The sequence below is a fragment of the Adiantum capillus-veneris genome, chromosome 12 (assembly GCF_014529385.1).
Source record: "Adiantum capillus-veneris isolate H3 chromosome 12, ASM1452938v2, whole genome shotgun sequence".
NCBI classification, from domain to species: domain Eukaryota; kingdom Viridiplantae; phylum Streptophyta; class Polypodiopsida; order Polypodiales; family Pteridaceae; genus Adiantum; species Adiantum capillus-veneris.
In genome coordinates this window covers 18,965,300-18,989,837 of record NC_140942.1, presented here as the reverse complement: position 1 = coordinate 18,989,837, position 24,538 = coordinate 18,965,300, and the positions used below count along the sequence as shown (strand labels likewise).

The window sequence follows — 24,538 nt, the reverse complement described above, 5'->3', positions numbered from 1 at the left end:
CGAATGAATCTAAAGAACCCACAACACCCACTACATCTGTCAATGCAATGAATGATAACACGAGTGTGCCCCAAGTTTCTCAGGACCCTCCCATTGATGATTCTCTCATTAAATGTTATGGTCGTACGTCGGGGCACTGTTTTGTCATATTGTTTGATCCAGGTAGTATGCATGATGTGATCAGTTCCTCTCTTGTTGAGAGAGCCCGCCTCGAGGTTAGTCCGAGATCTCCTATCGAGGTCTCTGGCTTTTGTCCCGGTATGGACGCTCTCATCACAGAGGAATGCCTTGATGTGTTGTTTGTAATTCAATAGACTGCCTTCACTAGAAGATTTGTTGTTTCTCCTCTCTCAGGATGTGATATGATTTTGGGCATTCGATGGTTTCGTGAGACTAACGCTCTCATTGATTTTGAGGCTAACACTTTAACTCTCAATGCCAAAACTGATTCTCCTACTGTCTTTCATGGAGTTGACATTGCTCCTTCTCCATCTCTCATTGCTAATATGCAGGACAAGGTTGAAAGGATTCGGGATAAGGAGATTCTCTCAATTTCTTTTTCTCCAAAGCATGACACATAGGATTTGCATGATTGTGTGAAGCATGATGAATTGAATGATAATGATGAGCATGATGATTTGAATGATAATGATGAGCATGATGATTTGAATGACAATGATAAGCATGATCAAGATGTGATTTCTCACAAGCATGATGAGTTGCATGAAGATGATGTGATTGTTCACAAGGATGAGGTATTAGTGAATGATTTTCTAGCGAAGCTAACCTCGTTGCAGATTCGATCAATCCCGAAGAAGTGATCTTGGCTCTCGAGCCTTGGTCCAAAGAACCCTCACAAGAAGTATTATGTGTTCGCATGATTGTTACGCACGCATTGTTCGAGTGTTTCATTCGTGACGGTTTCCTGTATTTTAGTCAGCATCGTTATGTGATCCCTTTTCCTAGGCATGACATATTGTATGTTGAACACGTTTCTCTCATGGATGAGCACGAATGTATGCGGAATTTTCATGAAAAGTTGAAAAGTCTGTATGTTAGGAAGTCCCATTCTATGTCTCTTCTTTGGCATGACACAGTTTCCAAACGAGCACATGATAGTATGAGCACCAAGCATAGGCATTTCCATTGTGATTTGCCACAATTGATTGATTTCGATCAAACAGACAAGATTCGATTGCATTGTTTGCAAGTGTTTGATGAACGGGTTGTCACTCCGTCTCTATGTTCATCTGCATTGCATACACAGTCTGTAGAGAAGACAAGATTTTTTTCCTTCACTTTACATGGAATGGGTATGTTCATGGTTTTGTGTTGGAGATGGTTTCAAGAATTTTCAGCCATGGAGATTCTTGAAGACGAAAGAAGCAGATCTCTAGACGAAGTTGACGCAAGAAAGGAGATTCAAACGACATTGTGTTGCTTTCGGCGCGGCCCAAAGAAGCAAGCGTTGTAGACCTTTATGAAGTTCAAGTACCGCTTGACCCACACAGCAGAGTGGGTCAGTGAAGAGTCCCTTCCAGGATTCCGGAAGCTGTTGGCGATCTCCCTCGACGCCATACAGTTCGGTACCAGTACCTCACTTTGAAAAGGAGGGGATGTCACGTGACACATCCCAACCCTATGTGTCCGTGGACAAGCTACACCACAACAAGGTTCAGTCAGTCTAGTCAGTTTAGATTAGCAGTGATCTGACACTTTTGTGAGTCTATTCGTAGACCGTGCATGCCCAGTCACTTAGCATAGATACATATCCTCCGGTTGCACACAACATGATCATCGGTATTCCCTTCAGAATCCATCAGATTCAGTCAGGGGAATTTTCCAGTGCATTTAGCCTATTTTCCTATTTTTGGTTATTTTCACTTATTATTTTTAAATGACTTTCCAACAAAAGTAGGTAGGGCAATTTTGCTAAGTTAATATATAAGCAAACCCAAGTTAGCAGTAACTGGCAGAAGAGGCAGCAGGAGCTTCGCGCTCAACAGGCAACTTCTCAGCAGTACCCCCCCTCAGCACCTCCAGCAGATTACCATCTCCATCCACTCACTTTCCTTGGCGTTTTCTTCACAGAAGCCTCGCCTACAAGATCCACCCTCTGGAGTTTTTAATCATCAGCAGCAGACCTAGCCCATAGCGATTTTGACTCACAGATTTCAGCCAAGAGCAACAAATTTACTAACTCTAGCAACCAGCCCTTTCCAGCGTTTTTTTCAGCATTGAATAACCTGTCCCTCCAGCGTTTTTCAGCAGGGAATTCACTGCCAGATCCAGTGTTTTTCATCAGCCCTTTAGCCTTGAAGACCGCAGCCATTGACAGGGTTTTACAGCAGAGAAGCTAGCCCAACAAAACGCAGCATGAACCCGCTTCATCATCAGCGTTTTTACCATCAGCATGACCCCCGACAAGTCCAACGTTTTCAGCCTTCAAGATAGCAGTGACACAGTCATTTTCAGCCCCGAAACAGCCACGAAATTCAGCCAATAGAAGATCCCAGATTTCAGCCATCAAGTCGTCGTCGTCATCACCGTCGTCGACATCGGCATAGTCCAAGTTGCATCAGTCCATTGCATACTCATTGTACACCTTTGTGCAATCAAAGTAGACCACTCTCGCCGACGAGAGTGGGGCCTTCGGAGGAGGATTTTACAACCTCTCGGGTGTCGTATCTCTTCTCTCTCTTTCTCTCAGTCTCATTCACTTGCATGCACAATATCCACTCACTTTGTTCGTGATCATAGCACTCTCCATAAGACGGAAGGCTCTCTCCTTCCCTAAGAACTAAAAGGAACCTTGAGCAAATAAAGATCACTAATCTTGAGAAAATACAACATTCATTCCGCTGCACCTTACACTTAGTGCATCCAAGCAGTATTTCCTATCATAGTTATAGAGAATAGCCATTTTGAGGTCTCCGTTCCCCGTTTCCATTCCAAGCTCCTGTTCCGAATCCCCGTTCCGTGTTTCTGACGTGAGTATCCGTAACAAGGAATGGCATACCATGCCCGTTGCCGTTCCCCGCCGATTTCCCGTTCCGGGTAATTATGTTTCCTATACCTTGTCTTTTAGATTGATCCTTGGAGGTTGTACCATTCAGGACACACCTACTTCCCTTATCTTTAGACTGGCATGTTTCGTACAGATGGATCGTGGTCCTTGGACTAGGAGGCAATTAAAGTCAGTCGGCATTATTTACAACGGGGAGACAGTCTTCTTGGTTCTCCCAGAGTTGGTTCCAGGTTCCAGATGTATATTTTTTTTCGGACTCACCTACGTCGGGTGATCAAGTTACACACAGAGAGACTCTTAAAAGAGTTATGACAGTTATCCATGTTTCGGGTGCTCTCCCTTTAGAGAGAAATGTGGAGCCAGCTTGGGAGTCGGTTTCCGCAGACGACCTACTTTCAGTTCTAGTACATGTGTAGCGGACAAGATTGACAATCTATTTGGTGGCTTTCAGTAGCACCTTGTTCTTGCCCTATTAGTTGCAGTTTCAGTATTGATTTGTGTTCCTTTCTGTTGGATGTTAGTTCCCGATTCACCGCGAGAGGGGGGTGATATCTTCTCGGGATGTATTCCAAACAGATGAAGATCAGTTGCAGTTTCACTCTCAATTCCAATGAAGCTCCTTCACATAGAGTTTGTAGTTCATCATTCTATATGGTGGTTGGTGCAATTCTTTGGTTCTTAGTCATCGGACAGTTGCTTTCTCAGTAGCTTTGGTTGTCCCATTCTTTAAATTTCCCGTAGCAGCTTGGAGATTCTGGCATGTGGTATATGACGAGAGGTTCAGGTTTCCGACTCTTTCCTCAAAGGTGGAGCACTTGAGAGTTGAGAAATGATCCGGCTACCAACAGTTTATATCTTTACCCCCAGTTTTGATGCATTCTCTTGGAGCGGTATGCCCAGCAAGGGTTTGCAATGCATGGGGGCACTCTTACGCACACGATTGACAAGCTGGTACAATTCGCACTGGACAAGAATCAAACAATGGTAACAGAAGAAAGGGAAAGCAATAGAAAAAGAAACCTTTAGGTCCTTGATTGTTAGCGGAGCTACTTCAAAGAGGGTAAATGTTACGGTTGTGGGGAACAAGGGCATGTACTTGCCACGTGCTCCAACAAAGCGCCTAAAGAACAATCAGAGGAAAAGCCAGAGAGTTCCAGAGTAGCAGAGGAGCGAGCAATGAAAGGAAAGACAAAAGCAAGACTTGTAACAAACCTTGACCAGATGGGCGAAAGTACAAAGCTGAGTAGAGCGTGGGGCAAAGTACGAGATTAAGAAGTCCTGATCTTCGACGGAGGAGCCAAGGCCAACTTCATCTCAATAAAATTGGCGGCTCGACTTGGAATTATGCTAGAGGAAATGGGACCATCCGTTGAGGCAATTCCAGCGGCACCAGGACGGGATGTTGCCATTACACTTGTCATAGGCAAACTTCGGTTGCATTGTCAGGGGTATTTAGGGCATGAGGACTTTTACATCATGCTTCTGGAGGGGTGTGACGTCCTTTTGGGAATCCCCTGGTTTCACAAGAATAGTGCTGCGGTCGACTACAGGGCAAGGAAAGCAACTTTGAAGAATGAGAAGGGTAGAAATATAATTCTTGATGTAAAATTAAAGGGCGAGTCCGTCTTAATTGTATCGGCTTCGGCCATTTCCAAATTAATGAAATCTAGTCTGTTTGTTTACTCGATCTACTTACATGAGGTGGATGACAATAAAATGTCAAATTTGTCTAACCTTACAAGCTTTCTACAAACTCAAGCTGACTGTTTCTCTGAAGGCATACCAGGAGAGTTACCTCGTGAGCGTCTTGAAGATCATACCATTGATTTGGTTCCTGGCAGCATGCCACCTAACCGGCCACCTTACAGAGTTAGCAGAGCCCAAAACGAGGAAATTATGAACCAAGTGAGGGAGCTTCTAGAGAAGGTTCTCATCCAACCCAATACATCACCTTATTGTTCGCAAGTGTTGTTAAGTCTTAAAGAAAGATGGATCTTGGAGAATGTGCATTGACTACAGGGCGCACAACAAAATCACCATTAAGAACAGGTTTCCAATACCCAAGATCAATGATATACTGGATAGGCTACAAATTTCTACATGTTTTTGTAGAATCGACCTGAAAAGTGGCTATCATTAGATAAGGATCGCTCCCAGAGATGTATACAAGACCGCATTCACGACGTTCTTTGGATGGTACGAGTATTTGGTAACGCCTTTCGGTCTCACAAATGCTTCTGCAACGGTCAATAGTATGATGGACAAGATTTTTCGAGAATATGGGCACCTTCTTCGACGACATCATCGTTTTCTACAAGAGTGATGCAGAGCACAAACACCATCTATTACGGGTATTTTAGGCACTGGCACAACAGAAAAAGAGCGAGTTTTTGGGATATAATTGTCTATGTGGAGGGTGTAGAAATGGACCCGGCCAAGATTGATACCATTCGAGATTAGCCAGATTTGAAGAATGTACACGAGATTCGAAGCTTTTTGAGTTTGTGCTCTTACTATTGGCAGTTCATTCAAAAATTTGGGGAGATTGCTTCTCCTTTGCATGTTTTGACACAAAAAGAGGTTCCTTTTTTGTGCTTCAAGACTCTCAAAGAAAAGTTGACAACTTGTCCAGTGTTGGTGTTACTAGACTTGCAAAAACCATTTGAAGTTTACTGTGATGCGTGTGGTCGCAGTCTCGGAGCGGTCCTAATGCAGGAGGGCCATGTTATAGCTTATGAGAGTAGAATGTTTTCAGGACGAGAGTGGGTTGCACATATTCATGAGAAAGAGCTTTTGGCAGTCATCCATGCTCTTACCCAATGGCTATACTTTTTACTCAGAGCCGACTTTACAGTGTTCACCGACCACCAAAGTTATGCGGCAGTTGCAGTGTCTCGCAAGCCACATTTTGGCTATTTCAGATTCATCATCATAGCTTCAAGGATATGGTAGATCAGTATGCCACAGATCGAGATTTTGTAGACATCGTTCACGTTACAAAGTGGGGAGGTAGTTGCAGGCTATTCCCTAAAGGAAGGCTATTTGATGCGAAAAACTAATGTTGTGTGTTACTCGGGCATTGAGGAATAAGGTTTTGACAGAGTGCCACGGTCCACCTTTTTTGGGCCATCGTGGCATAGACACCACCTTGAGAGATGTGGAGAAGTACTTCTACTGGCCGAGGCTCAAAAAGGATGTAGACGAGTTTGTTCTCAATTGTTTAGTATGCCAAAAGGTCAAGTTTGACAGGCATAAGGCACCAGGTCTTCTGCAACCTTTACCTATACCTACCCGACCGTGGGAAAGTATAGCATTGGAATTCATTTTTTATCTTCCCAAGTCTCAGAGTGGGCATGATGGCATTGACAGATTTAGCAATTGTGCTAATTCTTTCTATCTTTTGTTGCGTATGCCCTATCAACTACCTCATTTTTGTGCTAATTTTTCCTATTTAATGCTTCTTTTAGTTCTAGGCTTCATTATGGCTGAGTCTACCCTTGATCTCCGGAGTCATGATAGAAACTCAGTACGCCGAACTTTGTGCTGATGTATGCTCATGTGTGTGCATGTAGTGTGTGTTGTGTTTGGGAGCATATGTTTGAGTACATAGTTCTACACCCACTATTGGGCAGTGACAACGTTAGTGGGGATGTCGTGGTATTTTGTCAATATTATGCATGATAAAGTTGATGGTTATATTGTCTTGTGGTTGACTACCATGGGTCTATACCTTGCACTTTCCTTTAAGGGTGAATCTCGGCTTATCTTGGATTCATCTAGGTATAGTCATCGAGAGATTTAGCAAACATGCTCACTTTATTCTGGTCAAGAAGACAGTTAACCCCGATCATTTGGCTAAACTGTTTGTCTCGCAGATTTTTCGATGACATGGTATCCCTAAGTCAATAATTTCAAATAGAGATCCCCCCTTTACAAGTTTGTTTTGGAGGGCAATCTCGGAGAATATTGGTACACGGTTACAACTCTCGTCCTCTTTCCACCCACAGACAGATGAGCAGTCAAAGATAGCGAATTCAGTGCTTTTGGACTTACTAAATTCATACATCTTTGATCAGATGACTCAATAGGAGAAGTATTTGCCCTTGGTGGAGTTTGCTGACAACAACACGGTTCATACGTCTATGAGGAAGGCACCATTTGAGATTATCGAGGGTGTGAAGAAGGTTGCACCTGTTCTAAGCAGCGAAGATAAGATTTTTGAAGCAGATCAGTACATACAAAATCTGTACATTGCTTTTGCCAAGGTGCGCGAGGCTCTTGAGAAGTCTCAAGCACGACATAAGAAGGCAACAGACGAGCATTGACGTGACTTATAGCTGAAGGAGGATGATTGGGTGCTTTTACGGTTTGAGAAGACACACCTACCTCCAAAGTTGAATATGCGATATTATGGCCCTTTTCAAATTCAAGAGAAGATCAATGATGTATGCTTCAGATTGAAGTTACCAAATACTTGGAAGATTCACAATGCATTTCTTGGGAGTCTATTAAGACCTTTCAAAGGTGAAGTGTCAGTGGATAGGGAGTCAGAGGAGTAGCAGCGGAGATTCTCATTCCAAAACAGGTCCTGCCTCACAAGGAAAGAAAAGTGAAAGGTAAGATGACATGCCAGTATTTAGTTAAGTTCAGGAACTACGCGACTTTGGATGCAAAATGGATGGAGGAGGAGAACCTAGCAGATACTCCTCGGATTTTAGAGCTTTACCTTGAAGCTTTTGGTCTAGCTCCGACTATTTCAAGAGTTACCGATGAATTGGCAGGTTGAATTTGGTGCAGTGAGCGTACAAGAGGGGAGTTACTCCGCTCCTTTGTCACAGCTTTACCTCGATGGAATAAAATCACAGATTTCTTTTGAGATTTTAGGGATACTAACAGGCTGACAGTATTTGGTGAATGACTTTATGTAAAGTACTTTGAAATGGGAATTCTTGAAATGATACATGTGCTCTCTCATGGCAACATTTATGTCTTGTCCACCCGAGGAATGATGTGGATATGATAGTAACGAGATTTAGTCAACCAAGACATCTGTCAGAGATCAGTGCGGTGTGGGTGTGATTACTAAATAAGTTACAATGATCATGAATTCCATCTAAGATCTCGACGAGGATAGCAATGTGAATGTGATGTGAATGCTCAGTGATTGTCGTCTTCGTGCAAGTGTTGGATAAATGTGGTCTAGTGCGTCGGTACTCAAAGTCAATGTTTACTGAACTAATTTTTGTCCTATGTCGGTTTTTGTAGGCGTAATCGAGGGCGATTACAATTCTTTCAAGAGGGGGGTATATTACAAAGTGATGACATGGCATGACCTAGAGTAAGGACTCTGGACAGAGAGGGGTCCAACCCCTCGTGAGGAAGACGATTTACCAACTTGCAAGTCTTGTCGAGTGGCCTTTTTTTTAAAAGTTCAAGCTTATGGGCCCCTGTCCGATGGGGCCTATGGACACTAGGTATTTAAATAAAGCAGGCCCATTCTACCACTCAAGGAAGACGCAAAAAACTTGCTGACGTGGCATTGTACGGACGCTTGCGATATGCGCGGATGACGTGGCAGTCGTACAGATCCCCGCGTTTTGCATTGATGACGTGGTAGTCGTACGGATTTTTGTAAAACACGCTAGCAACCTGCAACGCAAGCTTTTGAGGCAAGATGCTTTTAGACCCCCGCGTTTTGCATTGATGACGTGGTAGTCGTACGGATTTTTGTAAAACGCGTTAGCAGCCTGCAACGCCAGCTTTTGAGGCAAGATGCTTTTAGACTTGATGCTTTTGTCCAAGGAGTCTTTAAAAGAATTGCCAGGGCCTCTCTCCCACAGATTAGCTTGGGAGCATTGTCGAGAGAAGACGACCCTCAGATATTGTACCTTGTGAAGCATAATAATAAAGAAATATCGAGAATGGGCGCCAGTCTTTGGGGCCAGACTCTCTCGACGCGGAACTTTGCTGTGCCGTGTTGTCTTTCTCTGTTTTGTTGAGTTCTTTTAGTTTTCTCGCGTGTGTTGCATTAGATCTTCAGCTTGGAGTGTCCAAGTCTATTACATTTACACTTCCACAAATCTTTATTTCCTTCCTTGCGTTAATGAATGCTTTTAGCATGAATGATGGTTCCTTTTATTTCCGTGAAGAGAGGGAATGAGAGAGAGCGGTAGAGATGTGCACACAGAGAGAGAGAGAGAGAGAGAGAGAGAGAGAGAGAGAGAGAGAGAGAGAGAATGACACATGATGGGGTCCCAACCAACCCTCTCAAGGATCCCCACATTGTCTCCGACGTGGTATATGCTTTTGATTGTGTAAATGAAATGTACACACATGCAATACCTCAAGTGTAGACTCTATTGACTCGATGGTGAATGTTGCCGCAGTAACTCCTCAAGACAAGGCACCTCCGGGGCTGATTTGATGCACCTTTAGATCCTTCTCAATGTGGGATTGCGGATGGCCACCAAGGGGTAGATCTGGGGCTGAATTGTGCTCCCGATGTGAGAGGAATGAAGGGCGGAAAGCTGGCTGCAAAAACGCAGAGCTGGAACGCAAAACGTACCAGATCTGTCCTGAGAAACACGGCCAAAAACGAGGCTGATGATGGAGCAGATGATGGACAACGATGTGAGCACTCGATGCAGCGAGGGAATGGCCGGGAGAGAGGCTCGATGTGCTGCCGAAAGCTCAATGGCTACAAATCGGCTAGTGTTTGGTGATCTGGACCGTTTTCGGCGAGGGAAAGGGCTAATAAAATCTGAAAACACTGGTCTCAGATGTTGATCCCGAACTTGCTCGCAAGGATTGAGGCCAAAAACGCGAGGCTCGGGAGCAGACGCAAAACGTTGGGGCTGAACTGCAAAAAACACTCGGCTCTTGCTGGCGCTAGCTCTCGATGACCGAAAACGCTGGCCTAGGTGCTCCCTTTATATGACTTTTGGCTAGGTTAGGAAACTTAGGTCAAGTCGGGGAAAATGTGCAAATGAGTGCACATGAGCGACAACGCATTGCTCGGTGAACCATTTGACGAACCGATTGGACCAAAACGTTCCTCTAACCTAGGCCTACATCTTCGTCATGTCAAATGCCCACCGAAGTGTAATAACATCTGTCAAAACGTGTGTACAAACCATCTATGCAAGAGGGTTCCAAAATTGGAAAATTGGCTCTAGAAGTTGATGAAGCATGTCCACATGGCACATAGAGCCATGTGCACGTGACACCGCTGTACCAGGTGCATGGAGAACTAACTGCAGCATGGGTGGAGAACCTCCGGGGTATCTGACTAGAGATCTCTTGTTGCGCGCCTCTTCGTTATTGGGGCTGTTTGAGATGGGGTTTGCAGAAATGCTTAGTGGGTGGTCCTATTGATATTCTCGTGCTGCAGGAGCACCACCTTTGTGAGAGCTGTATTCGGGATGTGGACAAATTTTGCGTGGCCGCTATAAGACATTTTGGTCAGCTGCTTTTGGGCTAGGTGGCATCCAGGGAGGTGTTTGTATGACCATTGCAGATTCATGGCAACATGCCATTGTGGGCAGAGGCATTGTGATGCCACACAGGGCCCAGTGGGTCACCATGCAGGTTCAAGGGAGCCGTGTAGGCTTCTTGAACGTCTATGCGCCCAAGCAGGCGAGTGCACGGGCTGAGTTGGGGTCTCTCCTGGTGGAGGGCCTGCCTCACGCAGAGCAGTGGTGCATTGGGGGGGACTTCAACAAGGTTGTTTTCTCATGTGGGGTTATGTCTAGCCATGTTGAGCCTTGAGTTTTGGCTTGGTTCCATGGCCATTAGGCTCGTGCAAGCTGGGAGTATTTTTCCTAGCCTTGTCTGTTTTTTCCCAGAGCCCTTTTGGGCATCCAGTGCCAGTGCCTACTATTTTTCTCCTTTTTCAGAGGTCGTGGGGCTGGTGGACAGCTGGCCAACCCAAGTTTATGGAGGTATATAGGCAGGGCACTAGGGGGACGGGTAACTGGGGGAGCTTGAATCTCCCTCCTCCGAGCTCAATTTTTTGCGCTGAGTAGCTCAATTTAATCGCCTTTTCATAAGCTTTCAGGAAAAATAATTTGGGATTGGTCGGGTTTGAAAGTCGGTAGTCGTGGCGCGATTTCGGAATCAAGTGTATCAAAAATCGACATGAATAAGAACACCAATGGGGGCCAAAAGAGGTAAAATGCAGCCACAACGTCTTGAACCCACGCCCTAGCCAATGAGAAAGCTTTATTTCAAATGAACTAGCCGTTTCAACTCCACTTTTTTGTGCTTCTTTTGGTCCCCAAACATATTAAAATTAGGGGTTCATGTGTCTTTTCTCTGGGGGCCGTACCACAACTGGCCCCTCTACCCTAGAGGGAGATTGTGTTTGCATCGAGCCCTTGGGTGCAAATCAGCCTAACGTTGTCCTACAGATCAGCCCCCGCAGTAGTGCAGCACCTCCAGGCAGATGATGGGCAGCAGGGGGATTTCTCCTTGCGTTTTTCTTTTGAGAGCACCCAGACAGAGATGATGATCATCTTGATGCAGAGCACCACATCCAGGGTGGAGGCAGTGGAGTGGAGATGTCCTATGCTCTCTAGATGGCACCCTTGCCATGAGGCATGTCCCTCTCCCTCCAAATCAGTTCTCTTGCTAGGAGGAGATTGCACCAGAGCCTTGCTTTCTAAAGAGGCTAGGGCAGCCCATGTGGAGACCATGTTAGTGGTCTCATGTGCAGGAGCAATTGGCAGTGTCAATAGTAGTTGCAATTGTGTACCTCAGGTCTATCCAATGGGCATGACAGTTCTATGCCGGACCACCCTTGTCACTTGTATGAGCAGCTTGTTATCAGCATGGAGAGCCTTTCCCAGATCTCGATCTCTCTCTCTCTCTCTCTCTCTCTCTCTCTCTCTCTCTCTCTCTCTCTCTCTCTCTCTCTCTCAGATGTCCCGTCTCTTTCTACCTTAGTGATCTCTCTTCTTCGCAGGTGCCTTGTTCATGTATGTGGCATTGCAGGTGTTCTAGATCGGAGTCGAGGTGTCCACCGGATCACGAGCCAGTTCTTGTCTTCATTGCATCTTCCGTTGCCACCTTTGACAAGAATGAGCTACATGCCGTGGTCCCAATGATGGTATTGTCTATATACCTCTACGCTCATTGCATGGGCGTATGATCACCCATTGCACTGCAACTATGATCAAGGCACCACATTGAACATATGCAGAAGTTTTAGAAAGGATTTAGCCTTGTCTAAAGTTGAAATTTCAATAGATTCCTTATTTTGTCTCTCTTCGAGTTACGTTGATGAGAATGTGGGCTTTGTATAGATATGGAAAGGTTTGTGTGCTGGCAGGTTCTTTCAGAAAGGAAACAGCTTATTAGGCAGAGAACAATTTTGTTGTTATGGGTGGCGTGCTCTACAAGCTTTGAGTAGCTGTGTGCTGGCTTTAATGAATGATTCCAATGATTATTCGTATATTTTGGTTCTTTTCAGGTCGTTTCAATCTTGGTATGTTTCTTTTTTAGTTGCAGCTTTGGTCTCATCAAGAATTTGTGCCTTTTCAGTAATGATAAGGGGATTTTGGGTGTGCCACAATTACCTGGCCAAGGCTGCTCATTTCATGCCTTTTCCACGAACACTTACAAGTTGAGCCTTCTGGAAACACCATCGGGCATCAAGGTACTCTGTGATAATGTGCAGGTAATGCTGAAGGATAATTCAGTCTTTTGACACCTCTAACCATTTTGTGCATAGATAGTTCTGGTAACAGACCCCGGGATGGGTGATCTTCGTGAAGCTTTACGCCACATTTACAGCAACATCTACGTGGAGTATGTCATAAAGAATCCCCTTTATAAACCCAGTGAGCATTTCAGGTGAGTGGTCTGGGACTTGTTTGCATCGCTTTCGACAATTTGGGGTATTTTTCTCTCCCCTTACATATGGATGTTTCCGGGCAGGTGCGAATTGTTCAATGCCGCCCTTGACCAGTACGTGAAAACCCTGAAGTAGGTAGTCTCACGTGATTACATAACCTTTTTTGTATCATTTAAGCCTGGATATACAGCCAGAATCTAAATTTTCCACACCATTTGATGTTAGTTTCAACCATCTGATGAAATCTTCTCCTGTTCAAGGTTTTTTACTTTCTAATGTTATCATCACAAGATGCCAGAGGACGTTAATGATCATTTGGAAAATAATATGAAATTAATGAGTTCATAATTTTCCATCTATCTTTTAAAATCGTTTGTTTTGGCAATCTATTAATGTTCCTATGTGATGGATGTTTTGGGAGAAGTCCATGAGTAATTGAGCATTTTATTGGTAGGAAGAAATAATGACAAATCCATGAGCTTTTTCAACACAAGTTCTAAAGGCTATTTACCAAGTATTGTTAAACCTTGAAGATATTGACAAATCCGTGAGGTTTTCAACACAAGATGTAAAGACTATTTGAACCATGTATTGTTCAATGCAAACCCAAGTGACTTCAAAGATCTGTCCAACGAGTTTTGAACTCAAGACTTATTACCCAGAGGGAAAAGAGAGAACCAACCGGAGAGAGAGAGAGAGAGAGAGAGCAATTAGATGGATCAAGAGGCTGTTCATGATCAAGCATGAGAAAGGTGTGAATGAAAATTATAATAGCGTCGTGCTCTGGCTTAGTGCAGTATCTTTAAAACGACTTCTTCCTAGCAGCTTGTAGAGTAGTTACTAAAACTAACTTTTGGCCCCCTTTGTATCCCTTTGAATTCTCACCCAATACAGGCCCCACAGCATTGGCTCTTTGCCCTGCTCAGCGATGGTGCGCCCTCAATTGAGCCACTCCATGCCTGCCATACCCTGTGGAACCCCCCAAGAGCGAAAGCCATGGCCCAAGCTTCCATAGCCTTCTTGAGGCCTTGTCCAACTCTTCCCATGCCCTTGGCTAAGCCGCTCATGCCTGCCCTCAAACAGGCCTTCGTGCGATATTGTTGTGGGCTCCTGTCGTGCTCATGCTTAGCACAACCCTCAGACGGTAAAGTTTGAGAGAGAGAGAGAGAGAGAGAGAGAGAGAGGGGTACTACTCGCACCTCTCTTTTTGCCACGTGGCATTGGGAAGGAAAGGGGAGGGGGGGGGGAGGGGAGGGGGGGGGAGGGGGGGGTCCACGACACTAAGTGACACATGGGGGCGAGTAAGGGGACGGCGGGCATCTCGAGGTGGAGGAGTGCACTCTAAAAATGGAGGCGTCGGTGATGGGTTGGGATTGGAACCCACGACGTCCCACCCCAATGCTTTTGAAAGCATGGGCTAACCACGTCGCCCGTCCGCGCACATGTGAAAGAACTCCCATTTTACACAATGATATAAACGATAAACCTGGATGGCTTAGAACTAAACCCGGACAAGGCCCTTGGTCAGGTTTAGTTTTAATAAGCCATCTACGCCCAGAACACCTCGACAGTCGTGCGTAAAGTTCCCGTCCATTGATCCCCCCCCCCCCCTCTTAAATGATCCGTGTCACTTAGTCCGGGGGGGGGGGGGGGGGGGGGGGGGGGTAAACTGCCCTCACCTTGGCCGCCACGAGGCAAACTTGACATATTTTTTCAAAATACCCCCACGTAATGCCTTGGCCACCTAGGGTTGCTCTCTTTTGCCACGTTGCAGGGGCCTCCAAGTTGTTCAAAAACTTGCCAATAGAGGTACAACCAAGATTCTAGGTGTCATAGTTGTTCTTCTCGGTCCACTAGTAGTGGTGGATTATCATCGATTGGATGAGGTGATAGGATCCTTTGAAAGGTCTCAAGAGACTTATGTGAAATGCATTGTGAATGTACCGGTGGGAGGAAAGCATCGGCACTACCCTTTGAGAAATGAAGATATATGAGTGATATGGAATTCACCACAATATTGAGCCACAATCCCTCATCTAGTGATTTCTTCTACACTTGAAACAAGCAACCCCATCTTTTGATGGTTGTGGAAGTGGTCATCCCATCATTAGGTCCAGGCATGTGGGGGGTTCATAAGCATAAAAGGTTGAGTGCCATCGATAGAATATTTTTGCTAGTCACATACTTGACTAAGAGAAATCCCCAGGGGAAGTAACTTGGGTCATCCTCTTCTTCATGGTAGTTGCCTATCAACATTAGGTCCTTATATGCTCACTAGTTCCTTCATCTGTCACTATGTCCACATATTAATTGCAACTAGTCTAGGAAGTGGAGGTTGGGTACCTAAATCCGAATTTGGCCTTGAGGAGCCCCCCCCCCCCCCCCCCCGCTACTGAAGGGTTTTCATGCCCTTGCGCAAGAGGTACATTGGTCCTTCTTCTAAGATGATTAGGTGCACGTGCTCTAAAAGTTGTGTATCATAAATTTCTACATACGTCACGCCATAGCAGTCCACTAGCACCCTTGAGCAACATTCATAACTATTTGGTAAGCCCCCATGGGATGGTTACCTCCACATACTCCGTAGACATAAGCTCAACTATAGAACAGTGGGTTCCACACATAGTAAGTAGGGCCCCGGTTCTCCAACCTCATCCTTCAAAGCACGTGGTCAACAATAGCCACATAGTTGGCATGGTAGGAGGTAGCATTAGAGGCCGTTGAAGTGGCATCCACGTTCTTTGTTGCTCCTCCCAAGCCACAATTATCTAGCTAGAGAAAAACAGCCCTATAACATTTGTTCAACCTAGTGTGATGCTTATTAAACATATGGATGTGGAGGATTTTATCTTTGAGTCCCACTAGGAAGCTCAAAAAATCAACGTTTTTTCAGATGATTTTTCTCTTGTGGGACACGTGGAAATCTACTTTTTCTTGAACTATGCCATCCCTCACAGTCTCATTGATGTCCTATGTAAAACTCAAATTTGTGCTAGAGTGTGGTGTTTTAGGACAGGTTGTGTGTTTTCCTCTACAAAGGCTTAGATCATGAACTTAAAATTGTAAAGGACTCAGGGTTTGAAACCATGCTAGTGCCTTGCCTTCCAATGTGAGGCCAAATCCTTAAACCATGGTGTGCACATTTGTTACTTTGTTTGCATAGACCACGTGTAAGCTGGGCTAGATGGTCATGTGGGTATGTCGTAGCCTTGTACCATTATAGCTCTTACAGAGTTTTTGAAAATGAAATGGCTTGAAATCCTTAGATCCCTCTCCCCTGATATAGAGTCATCAGAATGTGGCTTCCAAATTATCTTCTAGGGTGGTTGGTTTGGGACTATTATCTATGGTCTCCCATGTTGAGGTGTGAGTATCATTAGAATGTAGCTTCCAAATGATCTCCTAGGGTAGCTGGTTTGGGACTATTATCTCCGGTCTCCCATGTTGAAGTGCGAGTATCATTAGGGCGTTATAATTATCCATAATGAATGATCCAAAACAAAAAACATGATTAGCTTTCCCATTTTCCTTATTGTTGTGGCCCCAACCTAAGCCTTAACTCAAATTCCAAGCCCTATCAAGGAACGGTGGGGTATTCGCCTTGGTAGTGAGGTTGATTTGGTCATGCAGTGCCCCTTCAATGCGCACATGCTGGTTATGGTTTGATTTTTTCACTCTCTCATGTCTTGGAAAGACTCGCTAACCGTGCAAGTGTGCGCCTGAACTTATAGATTGTGATTCCCCATGTGTCTCAAAATTGAGCGGTAGGCATTGATTCGATGACATTAGACATAGATTTTGCACTCCAACAAATAGAGTGTGTTCCCTCTATTGACTATTTTGTGTACTCAATTGAAATCATCCTCATAGATAATTGTGTCATGGTTATGTATAAAGACATGGTGTGCTAAGACCCCACCCACTAAGATCTGAGTTGGTTTATGAGGATCGCTCGTTGTTTCATCAGTGGTCTTTTGTACGTCATCCACCACTGGTAGGCCTTGCCTTTAGGCTAAGACTCATTTGCAATGCTTTGAATGCATCAAGAGTATGACATAAACGATGTCTACCTAACCATTTACTAAGGAAAATATCCACCATATCCTTGTTGCAGTCCTTGTCCTCACCATGAATGTTTGGGGGCATCATGCTTTTGAGCAATTTTGTAACCTCCTTTGGGTCCAATGATGGTAAAAAAAATTTGCCTCAGCGGAAGTAGCAACCCCTTGGATGAGGTTCCTCTTTAAATTTAGCTATTGGGGCATGTGTTGGGGCCTTGGCTAGAGGTTACACCCTTGTTACTACTTGCTAACCATGAATTGATGCAGTTTCAAGGTTTCACATGTAGATGTTGTTTATGCAGCCAAAGCATTTGTAGAGTTAAGGGGGGGCAATCACCGTAGTGACCCTAGTGTCTTTTATCTTCATAGAGCCCATGAAGGCTGAAAACCTTGTTTGTGTCATTGAATAGCCAAGGACGTGTTTGGGATTTTGTGTAAAATTTTAGCCAGCTATAGGTTTTAACACTCCACCAAGGACGCGTCACATATCTGTTGGCATATTCATATCATGCTATTTTCAAGAGCCAAGGGGAACAAGGTCGATACATGCGTGCATACCATACCTTCATTCACACATACCTATGCACTTAATGAAGCGTTGAGCAAATATACGTGTCTTGAGTGGCATCAAGAAAACTATCTAACAAGATTCCCACAATTAAATTGTCTTTGTCAATCAATTCCCTCAATGTGCAAGAGCTTCTACCTTCATATATGTAGCTTGTATGAGCCTTAGCCATTGATGCGGTTGTATTCTAATAAATCCAAGGTATGCCAACAAAGGGTTGCATTGTCCTTGTCCTTAATTCTCACCTTCTCTTTTCTTATTTCTTCCTCTTGGAGGAATCTCCTTACCAAAGTCTGATGGATGGAACTCAGGGAAGGAGCAATCATTTTACCCTGATCATGTATGTGCTACACAAGATCTTATAGAGAAATAACGACATGTCATCCATCCTAAGCATGTGCACGTGCACACGTACACACGAAGAGAGTATTTGCTTTGCACTAGTTTTACATTTATATAATTTTTACCTTTTCGTGTATTTTATAAGGCAAGCTATTTTGATATTTAATTAATTTGTTAAAAGTTCATTCAAAGCAACTTACAAAGCCTCTCTTGCACCGTTCAACTATGAAAGTTTCACAAATTTTGTATATATACATCTAATTCCTTCATTTTTAATGTGTGTGACATACAAAATCATGTTCGTTAGTGCTCTCGTCCACTTGTTATAGGAAGAGTGAACTACTTTTAAGATCATGCTTAAGCTTCTCAAAGCATACATGCTGAATTACAATACCAAATTTTTCCTACATCTTTGCCAATGTAAGGCTAAAATTCACTCGCAGTAGCATGCTTAAAGTTTGCATGAATCTTTGAAACCCGTACATATGTAAATAACTTTCAAGAGGTAAAGACTTCTTCATGACATACGGACTAGTATGCACACATAACAAAATACATTCCTTCTCATCGTCGATGGTTTGTTTATGCTCTATCCAAATTTTGTTGCATCATGATGCTCTCTAGAGTCCTTATGCACTTGCATAACATTCTTTTGCAAAGAGGAACATCCCTCGGGCTTAGCAAAATTACTGGCCTTTCGAGCAAATGTCCACCACCTATGCTTTGCTCAATTCAAACCATCCTTATCATTGATTTAATAAGTATCCTCCAACTCTTAAGAAACACTCTTAGGTGTTTCTTTTTCTTAACCTCCGCTTGTGTGCTATCTCATCCCCAACCTCCTTGGGCAACACATGCAAATCAAGGGACTTTTTGATAGTCTTTGGTTTTTTACTTGCTTAAAATGCCCTAGTATAACCATATATAGACTCTAACTCCTCACAAAAACGGCCATAAACTCGTAAGTAGGAGTGACACAGAAGTAAGAGACTATCTTGGTACCTGGTACATCAAGAGTGGCTCAAAGTTGTGATAAGTGAGATAAAAATAGAAAAAAAAAAACAATACCACTCCACATTTCTTTGCCTCACACCATCAATGTTCATAATCCTTTTTAATTTTCGACTTAGATACCACCAACTTCCAAAATAGAGATTCTTATGCACTTCTTTCTTGTATTTTGCAGCTTGCAAGAAACATATTTCAAACAATCAAATTGAAATATGGTACACAAATACAATACACATGTTACACTTGTTTTGCTAAGCATTCAAAATAATAGTAAAAAACAACAATCCAAACTCACTTCAAAGATTGCATTCTCCTCGCTGAGTAGTTGTGCTTGTTCTTAGTCTCCCAAAGGCACGTAGATGGACCTTTGGCAAGTACGTTGGGGCCTTAAAGGACCTCTTTTAACTTTCTTTCATATGATGCATACCCTTCAATGCAAAGAAAACCCCCAACCCTCGGTGTTCATGATGGTGCAACTAAGTCCAACGTCCAACTCTCCTGAGCTATATTGCCTGTGACTCAAAAGCTTTAGGTCACGAGGAGTGCTTGCATGCCCACCACACGTTGTAGAGGTCACTATCTAAGTCAGTGCGCGGCAAATTTTGGCGGACATGCGAGACTTTTCTAGAGGGGTGAGAAAAAAAGTGAAATTTTTGAATAATGTAGATAAGGAGGGGAAAAAAGGGAGATTTGGAAAACCATAGAGAGATTTTTGGAAAAGAGCCAACACATTTCCACCTCAAGGGTCTCATTAGAGTAAATGCAATACTTTCTAGTGATGGATTTCAAAGGTTAAAAGTGCTAAGTTGGGTTTGTAGAGGTAAAGTTGTGTTGAGTTAAGCTTGTAGGCTTCTAGAATCAAAATGGAAAGATATTAATCTAGAGGAGAAGTACAGGTGCAAGAGCAAGATGGAAATAAAGCATTGTAAGGCAAGGATTAAGGCAAAGTTTGAAAAATGCAAACTTTGAAAAAGGGTACTAGAGCTTGGGTTGTGGGTACTCCATATTTAATAGTGTATTTTCTTTTAATACCAAATACGCGCTTTGAATTTATAAGAGAGAAGCAAAATTTAATCTGATCACCCAACGAGGGGGTAAAGAGTTAGATACATCTAGGGAAAGGCCCATAGGCCTAGGAAATGTTTCTGATTATACGAAAAGGGACCTACCATACTCCCCGGGATACAAAGGGTCCTTAACAATTAACTTGATAGTTAGCAGGAGATGAAGGATGAAGTTCTAGAGCTTGCCAACAAATATGAAGAGGCTTTGAACTTTGCCAACAGGCTTCAAGAAGAGATAAACTGGCTGTGAATAGTGTATTTTTAAGATGAAAATAATTTACTGGTGCATTTATGCTCTATAAAGAAAAATCAAATTGGGAGGGAGGCAAGAAACCCTTTCCCTATCAGCCTGACAAGCAAAAAAAACTTAACCATTAAGACCCTTTGACCTATCATCTATGTACGCTTAGCCAAAGAATCCAACCTTCTCTCCACCGTAGCTCTCAATAATAGTTTTACACTTAACCAATTAAACCTTCGAATGATTCCTTTGTCACATTCTAATCATCCCCTCCACAAGAAGTTTTGGACAAATTCTCACAATAATTCCCACATTGTGGCTTACCTCAACATCATGAGCTTCTGTGAGGGAGGCACCGCATACCTAGCTAGATACGATTGGGGGCAAGGGACCACCGGGCCGGTAGTCCCCTGACCCCAATCGTACCTAGTTAGGTTTCCGGTGCCTCTTGAACAGAAGCACATTATGTTATTCATTGTATGAAAAACACTGGAAAAGACTCTGTTTTCCTACATGAGAAATTTTCTAAATCTTCTTGTGCTCTCCCTCTCCCTCAAACCCACTAGAGCATCTTCCTAGATTCCCCTTAATAGACCTCCTTCCCAAAATATGAAAGACATAGTTGCAGCAACCCATGACCTCAAAGGAATCCTTAAAACACCATCATCTTTGGCTAGGCACAATTTTTTGCTAAATTGATACACAATACATTGTGCACAATTAACCAACCAGTCTCTGAATGTATCTTGGTTGCTTAAGACTTCTACAAAGGTATGCAAGTTTTTCCTTTGAGATTCGATTAATATTTGGAGGTCCCTACATAGCAATTCTATAAATATCTCTCTATCAACCTAAACCCCTTCACTCAAGAAGGAGTGGTCTAGCCTACAAGCATTTCCCTTCTCTCATGAATTAGCATTCTTTTGAGAAAAAAATGATTTTCAAAGTTCAAGGCGTGGAAAATATTATTTTCAAGTTTGACCTCTAATAAAATACACAAACCATGTGTCAAATACCTTTTGAGACTTCCATATAGATAAACGTCTATAACAAATAGTTCCACCTTGTCCAACCTAAAAGTTGTCAAATTTTCCATTTAACTCCTTTCACACATTTAATTCTTGCCATCACTCTCCAAGAGTCACCCGTGTAGCCTCTAACCCTCTTATATAGAGTTACTTAGAACCACAAACCTAAACTTAACCCAACTTTGGTCTTACAAACCCAAGTCGATACTCTTTTCTATAAAATCCCATATCTTAAAGATTGTATTGGCCTAGTGTTCACAAAAAACCTGTAAACAGTTACAATGGACCTGTGAAGTTTGGAGTTTTATCGGCCACTAAAAAAATTGAAAGTTTTGCAAAACGGTAAATTTTGTTGAAGAAACGAGATCAGTGTACAAAACATTATCAAACGTAAGCTTCGCAACAGATTGGAAACAAGGAATTTGGATGTATTGATGGGCATGTCTATCAAGGGGCCTCCTTTAGCCTCATTTGATTTTACCGAAGCTATCAACCTCTGGCCCGATGGTGCAAAAACATCACGGCATGTGTATGGGTTTCATTAAGATCTTGCATAATAGACAATCATGTTTCACTCATGTATGGTTGATGTGGATTTACCCATCTTTGATTTGACTGCCAATGAAAATAGATGAGGCAGCACGTTTGTGTGTTGCCATTATATCAAAGACGCATCAAAGAAATGGTCTTGTTGATGAGCTTTTCATGAGTTTTGTTATTTTTTTAATAATATTTTCTATTTCCTACTGATTATTCATGTCTTTTGCACACCCGAGGGTGCGGCATAGGGGAGCTTTGACTCAACTTCCCTAGTCCTCACCTCCCCAAGAGAGCTTGATTTTGTCATTTCCAAATGATAATGGGGTTCGATTCCCCAACTCTCTATCATGTCCTTGCCTATAATGCTTTGCAGGATTCCTCGAACATTAGCTTTAGGGAATGACTTAACTTTGAAAAGGCAAAGTGTTTATGTAAAGGTGAGCAACAGGTTAGCCTATTCAAGTTGAGCTTTTGAGTCAGATGGTGATTGCAAATGGTTGGTGTGCTTCATTTATTCCTAAGGTCTAAGTTTCTTTTCCTAATGCTTTAAAGGGCAAATCTCAATAGTGGTTTTGCATCTCAAAGCATGCACCAGGTGTCTTTGCAATTTCAACAACACAATTCACGAGCGAAGGTACATGGTTGCACGAGCATTTGGAGGTCTTACGTGGGATGGGGTCCAATGCATTATTTTTTCTCGAGGCCCGCATGTTGGCCGCAAGTTATTTGCAAGCCATGCACGAGCATCTACTTTACGAACTTCAAGCACCTCTCGCTTCCATGTCTATGCATCTATTGTTGCTCCAGGTTTGTGCAACTACTCTACAAGTTTTAGTTTCAGTCTGGCATTTAAAAATTCACGCCTTGCTGCTTCTTAATTTGGATAAGTTGGCCTTTGTCAAAAATTGTGCAGGAGGAAGCCATTAATGAGGAGCTGGCGCTACAGCTCATGGGTGCGTCCCCCCTCGAGATCATGGAGAGGGCATTGGACATGTTCAAGTCTGATATTGCTATTGCTTTATCATTGGACATTGGAGAGGGCATGTTCAAGTCTGATATTGCTTTTGCTCTATGTTTTGTACACTTGTATTTGCTATTAGCATACACCGGCCTAGAGGATTTGAGTTACATGTGAAAATTTTAAAGAGGAACGGGGTTATTTCATGTGTATAAGCTCTTCAACAATAAGTAGTTAAGGCTATATCTTGAGATATTCTATGTACATGGATTGATCCTTTGTTTGAGGGTCTAGATGGAGGGCGTGACATACCTCTATTTGTCCTTTTTTTACATGTTAATATGAACGGAAAAGTTTTTCAGCTGTCTCATGTTGAGCATGACATTAAAATCCTCGCATGTTTATTTTTTGAAATTTCATGCTGGGAGAATATCCAAATTTTTGAAAGTAGTAGGTTTTTCTTTTTGCTTGTAAAATGCTTTTTTGGGAACACTGTATTGGCCTTGATGAGACCCTATGAGGTTGAAAAGTGTTGACCTTAGTAGTACTCTCTCTCTCTCTCTCTCTCTCTCTCTCTCTCTCTCTCTCTCTCTCTCCACACACATTAAAACATTTTACTAGCTTTATGCCATACCCTAACCCCCATTTCTATTTTGCCCCAACTTTACTATCATGAAAAGTCTTGCATACTTGGTAATTATAATTGTTATTTTATTTACATGATGAGTTTAAAGATGATAAGTGTTGCACTATTCTAACCATTTAGGTCTCCTATTGCTTAGCTTCAACACCTAAATCAAAGAAATGCATCATTTCTAATCTTGGCTTTGTTGAAAAACCTTTTGAAGTTTGGACAGCTTCCTCTTTGTCTTTGTTACTTGGCCAACTACCACCATCTCTCAAACCTTGCCTCGTTTCTTTGCTTCCCCTGGCCCCCTCTTCGTTGCTTATGGCGGTGGACTTCTATGGCCCTATGCCTTCTCCATGTATGGAAAAGCATGCAATGAATAGCTTTAGTAGCCCATGATTCTAATCCACCTGCTCACATCACTTATAGTGGTAGCCACAAGCACCAACAATGGCTAGTGAACTACACACACGGGCTCCAACGACTACCTGTGTATATGATCACCATTGTATTGGCGGCCTTCTCAAACAACAATAATTTGTAGCACCTAAAGTTCAAAACTCTTTGGCCAATAGACCTTTATCACTAACCTAGCCATGCTACACTACAACTCTTTCCTGCTCCATCACCCAATAAATTTGGCTTTCCCCCTACACGTTATATACCTTCAACAGACAACGAAATTCTATGGATGCAATCAACCATAGCCTCTTAGTCAGATGCTCCTCTACAGCTCCATGTCCACTTTGCAACATCTCCACACATACCCTACCTAGGAAGCTCCATTGTACTCTTGTGGTGATGATTCTTGTTGTTGTAGGGTCTACCCATCATCACCTCTATGGCAATGGTGTTTTCTTTCGGTCCACTCCCTTCATGCCCATCTTCCAAGGTAGCTTCATTTTAGTTTTGATGTGCCTTTTGGAATGCTTATGTCATCATGAAATGTGCCTTGCTACATCTCCTAGACTGCTTCTCTAGTTACTTGAGCCCTTTATCCATTGTGGGGCATAAATCCTCTATCGTATGTTGTGAGAAACCATCGCCAACTAGCTACTTCATGAAAGAAAAATTTGGAAAGTTTTATTTGTTGAGCACAAATCCAACCTTGGTAGATTCATTCACTATTTTGAAGGGATGCCCCCTATCAACACAAGCTCGTGGTGCAACACACACAATCTTTCTCTGTTTTTTACAGAAGAGACAAATCAGTCTT

At 43.0% G+C, this 24,538-nt stretch overlaps 2 protein-coding genes across 3 annotated transcripts in view; both read left to right on the top strand.

Moving 5' to 3' along the window:
• Positions 1 to 13,229, top strand: part of LOC147445401 (SNARE-like superfamily protein) — a 54,941-nt gene extending 41,712 nt beyond the window's left edge. For both annotated transcript variants that reach the window (XM_086524913.1, XM_086524914.1), the window contains exons 2-4: positions 12,569 to 12,683; positions 12,759 to 12,880; positions 12,965 to 13,229. In XM_086524913.1, the coding sequence (XP_086381039.1) occupies positions 12,569 to 12,683; positions 12,759 to 12,880; positions 12,965 to 13,016 (289 nt within the window). In that variant the 3' untranslated portion in view covers positions 13,017 to 13,229. The remainder of the gene's footprint in view (positions 1 to 12,568; positions 12,684 to 12,758; positions 12,881 to 12,964) is intronic.
• Positions 13,230 to 22,349: 9,120 nt separating this feature from the next.
• On the top strand, positions 22,350 to 22,911 carry LOC147445400 (uncharacterized). Its single transcript, XM_086526022.1, has 2 exons — positions 22,350 to 22,543; positions 22,650 to 22,911. Exons 1-2 carry the CDS (start codon positions 22,409 to 22,411, stop codon positions 22,869 to 22,871), a joined length of 357 nt encoding a protein of 118 aa, XP_086382148.1. The 5' UTR covers positions 22,350 to 22,408; the 3' UTR covers positions 22,872 to 22,911.
• The last annotated feature ends 1,627 nt before the right edge of the window (positions 22,912 to 24,538 follow it).

What these genes read in the sequence shown, in the direction of transcription:
- LOC147445400 (XM_086526022.1), top strand. Translation starts at nt 22,409, where the DNA reads ATGGGGTCCAATGCATTATTTTTTCTCGAGGCCCGCATGTTGGCCGCA. An exon ending in TGCATCTATTGTTGCTCCAG is followed by an intron (nt 22,544 to 22,649) that starts GTTTGTGCAACT and finishes AAAATTGTGCAG; the next exon opens with GAGGAAGCCATTAATGAGGA.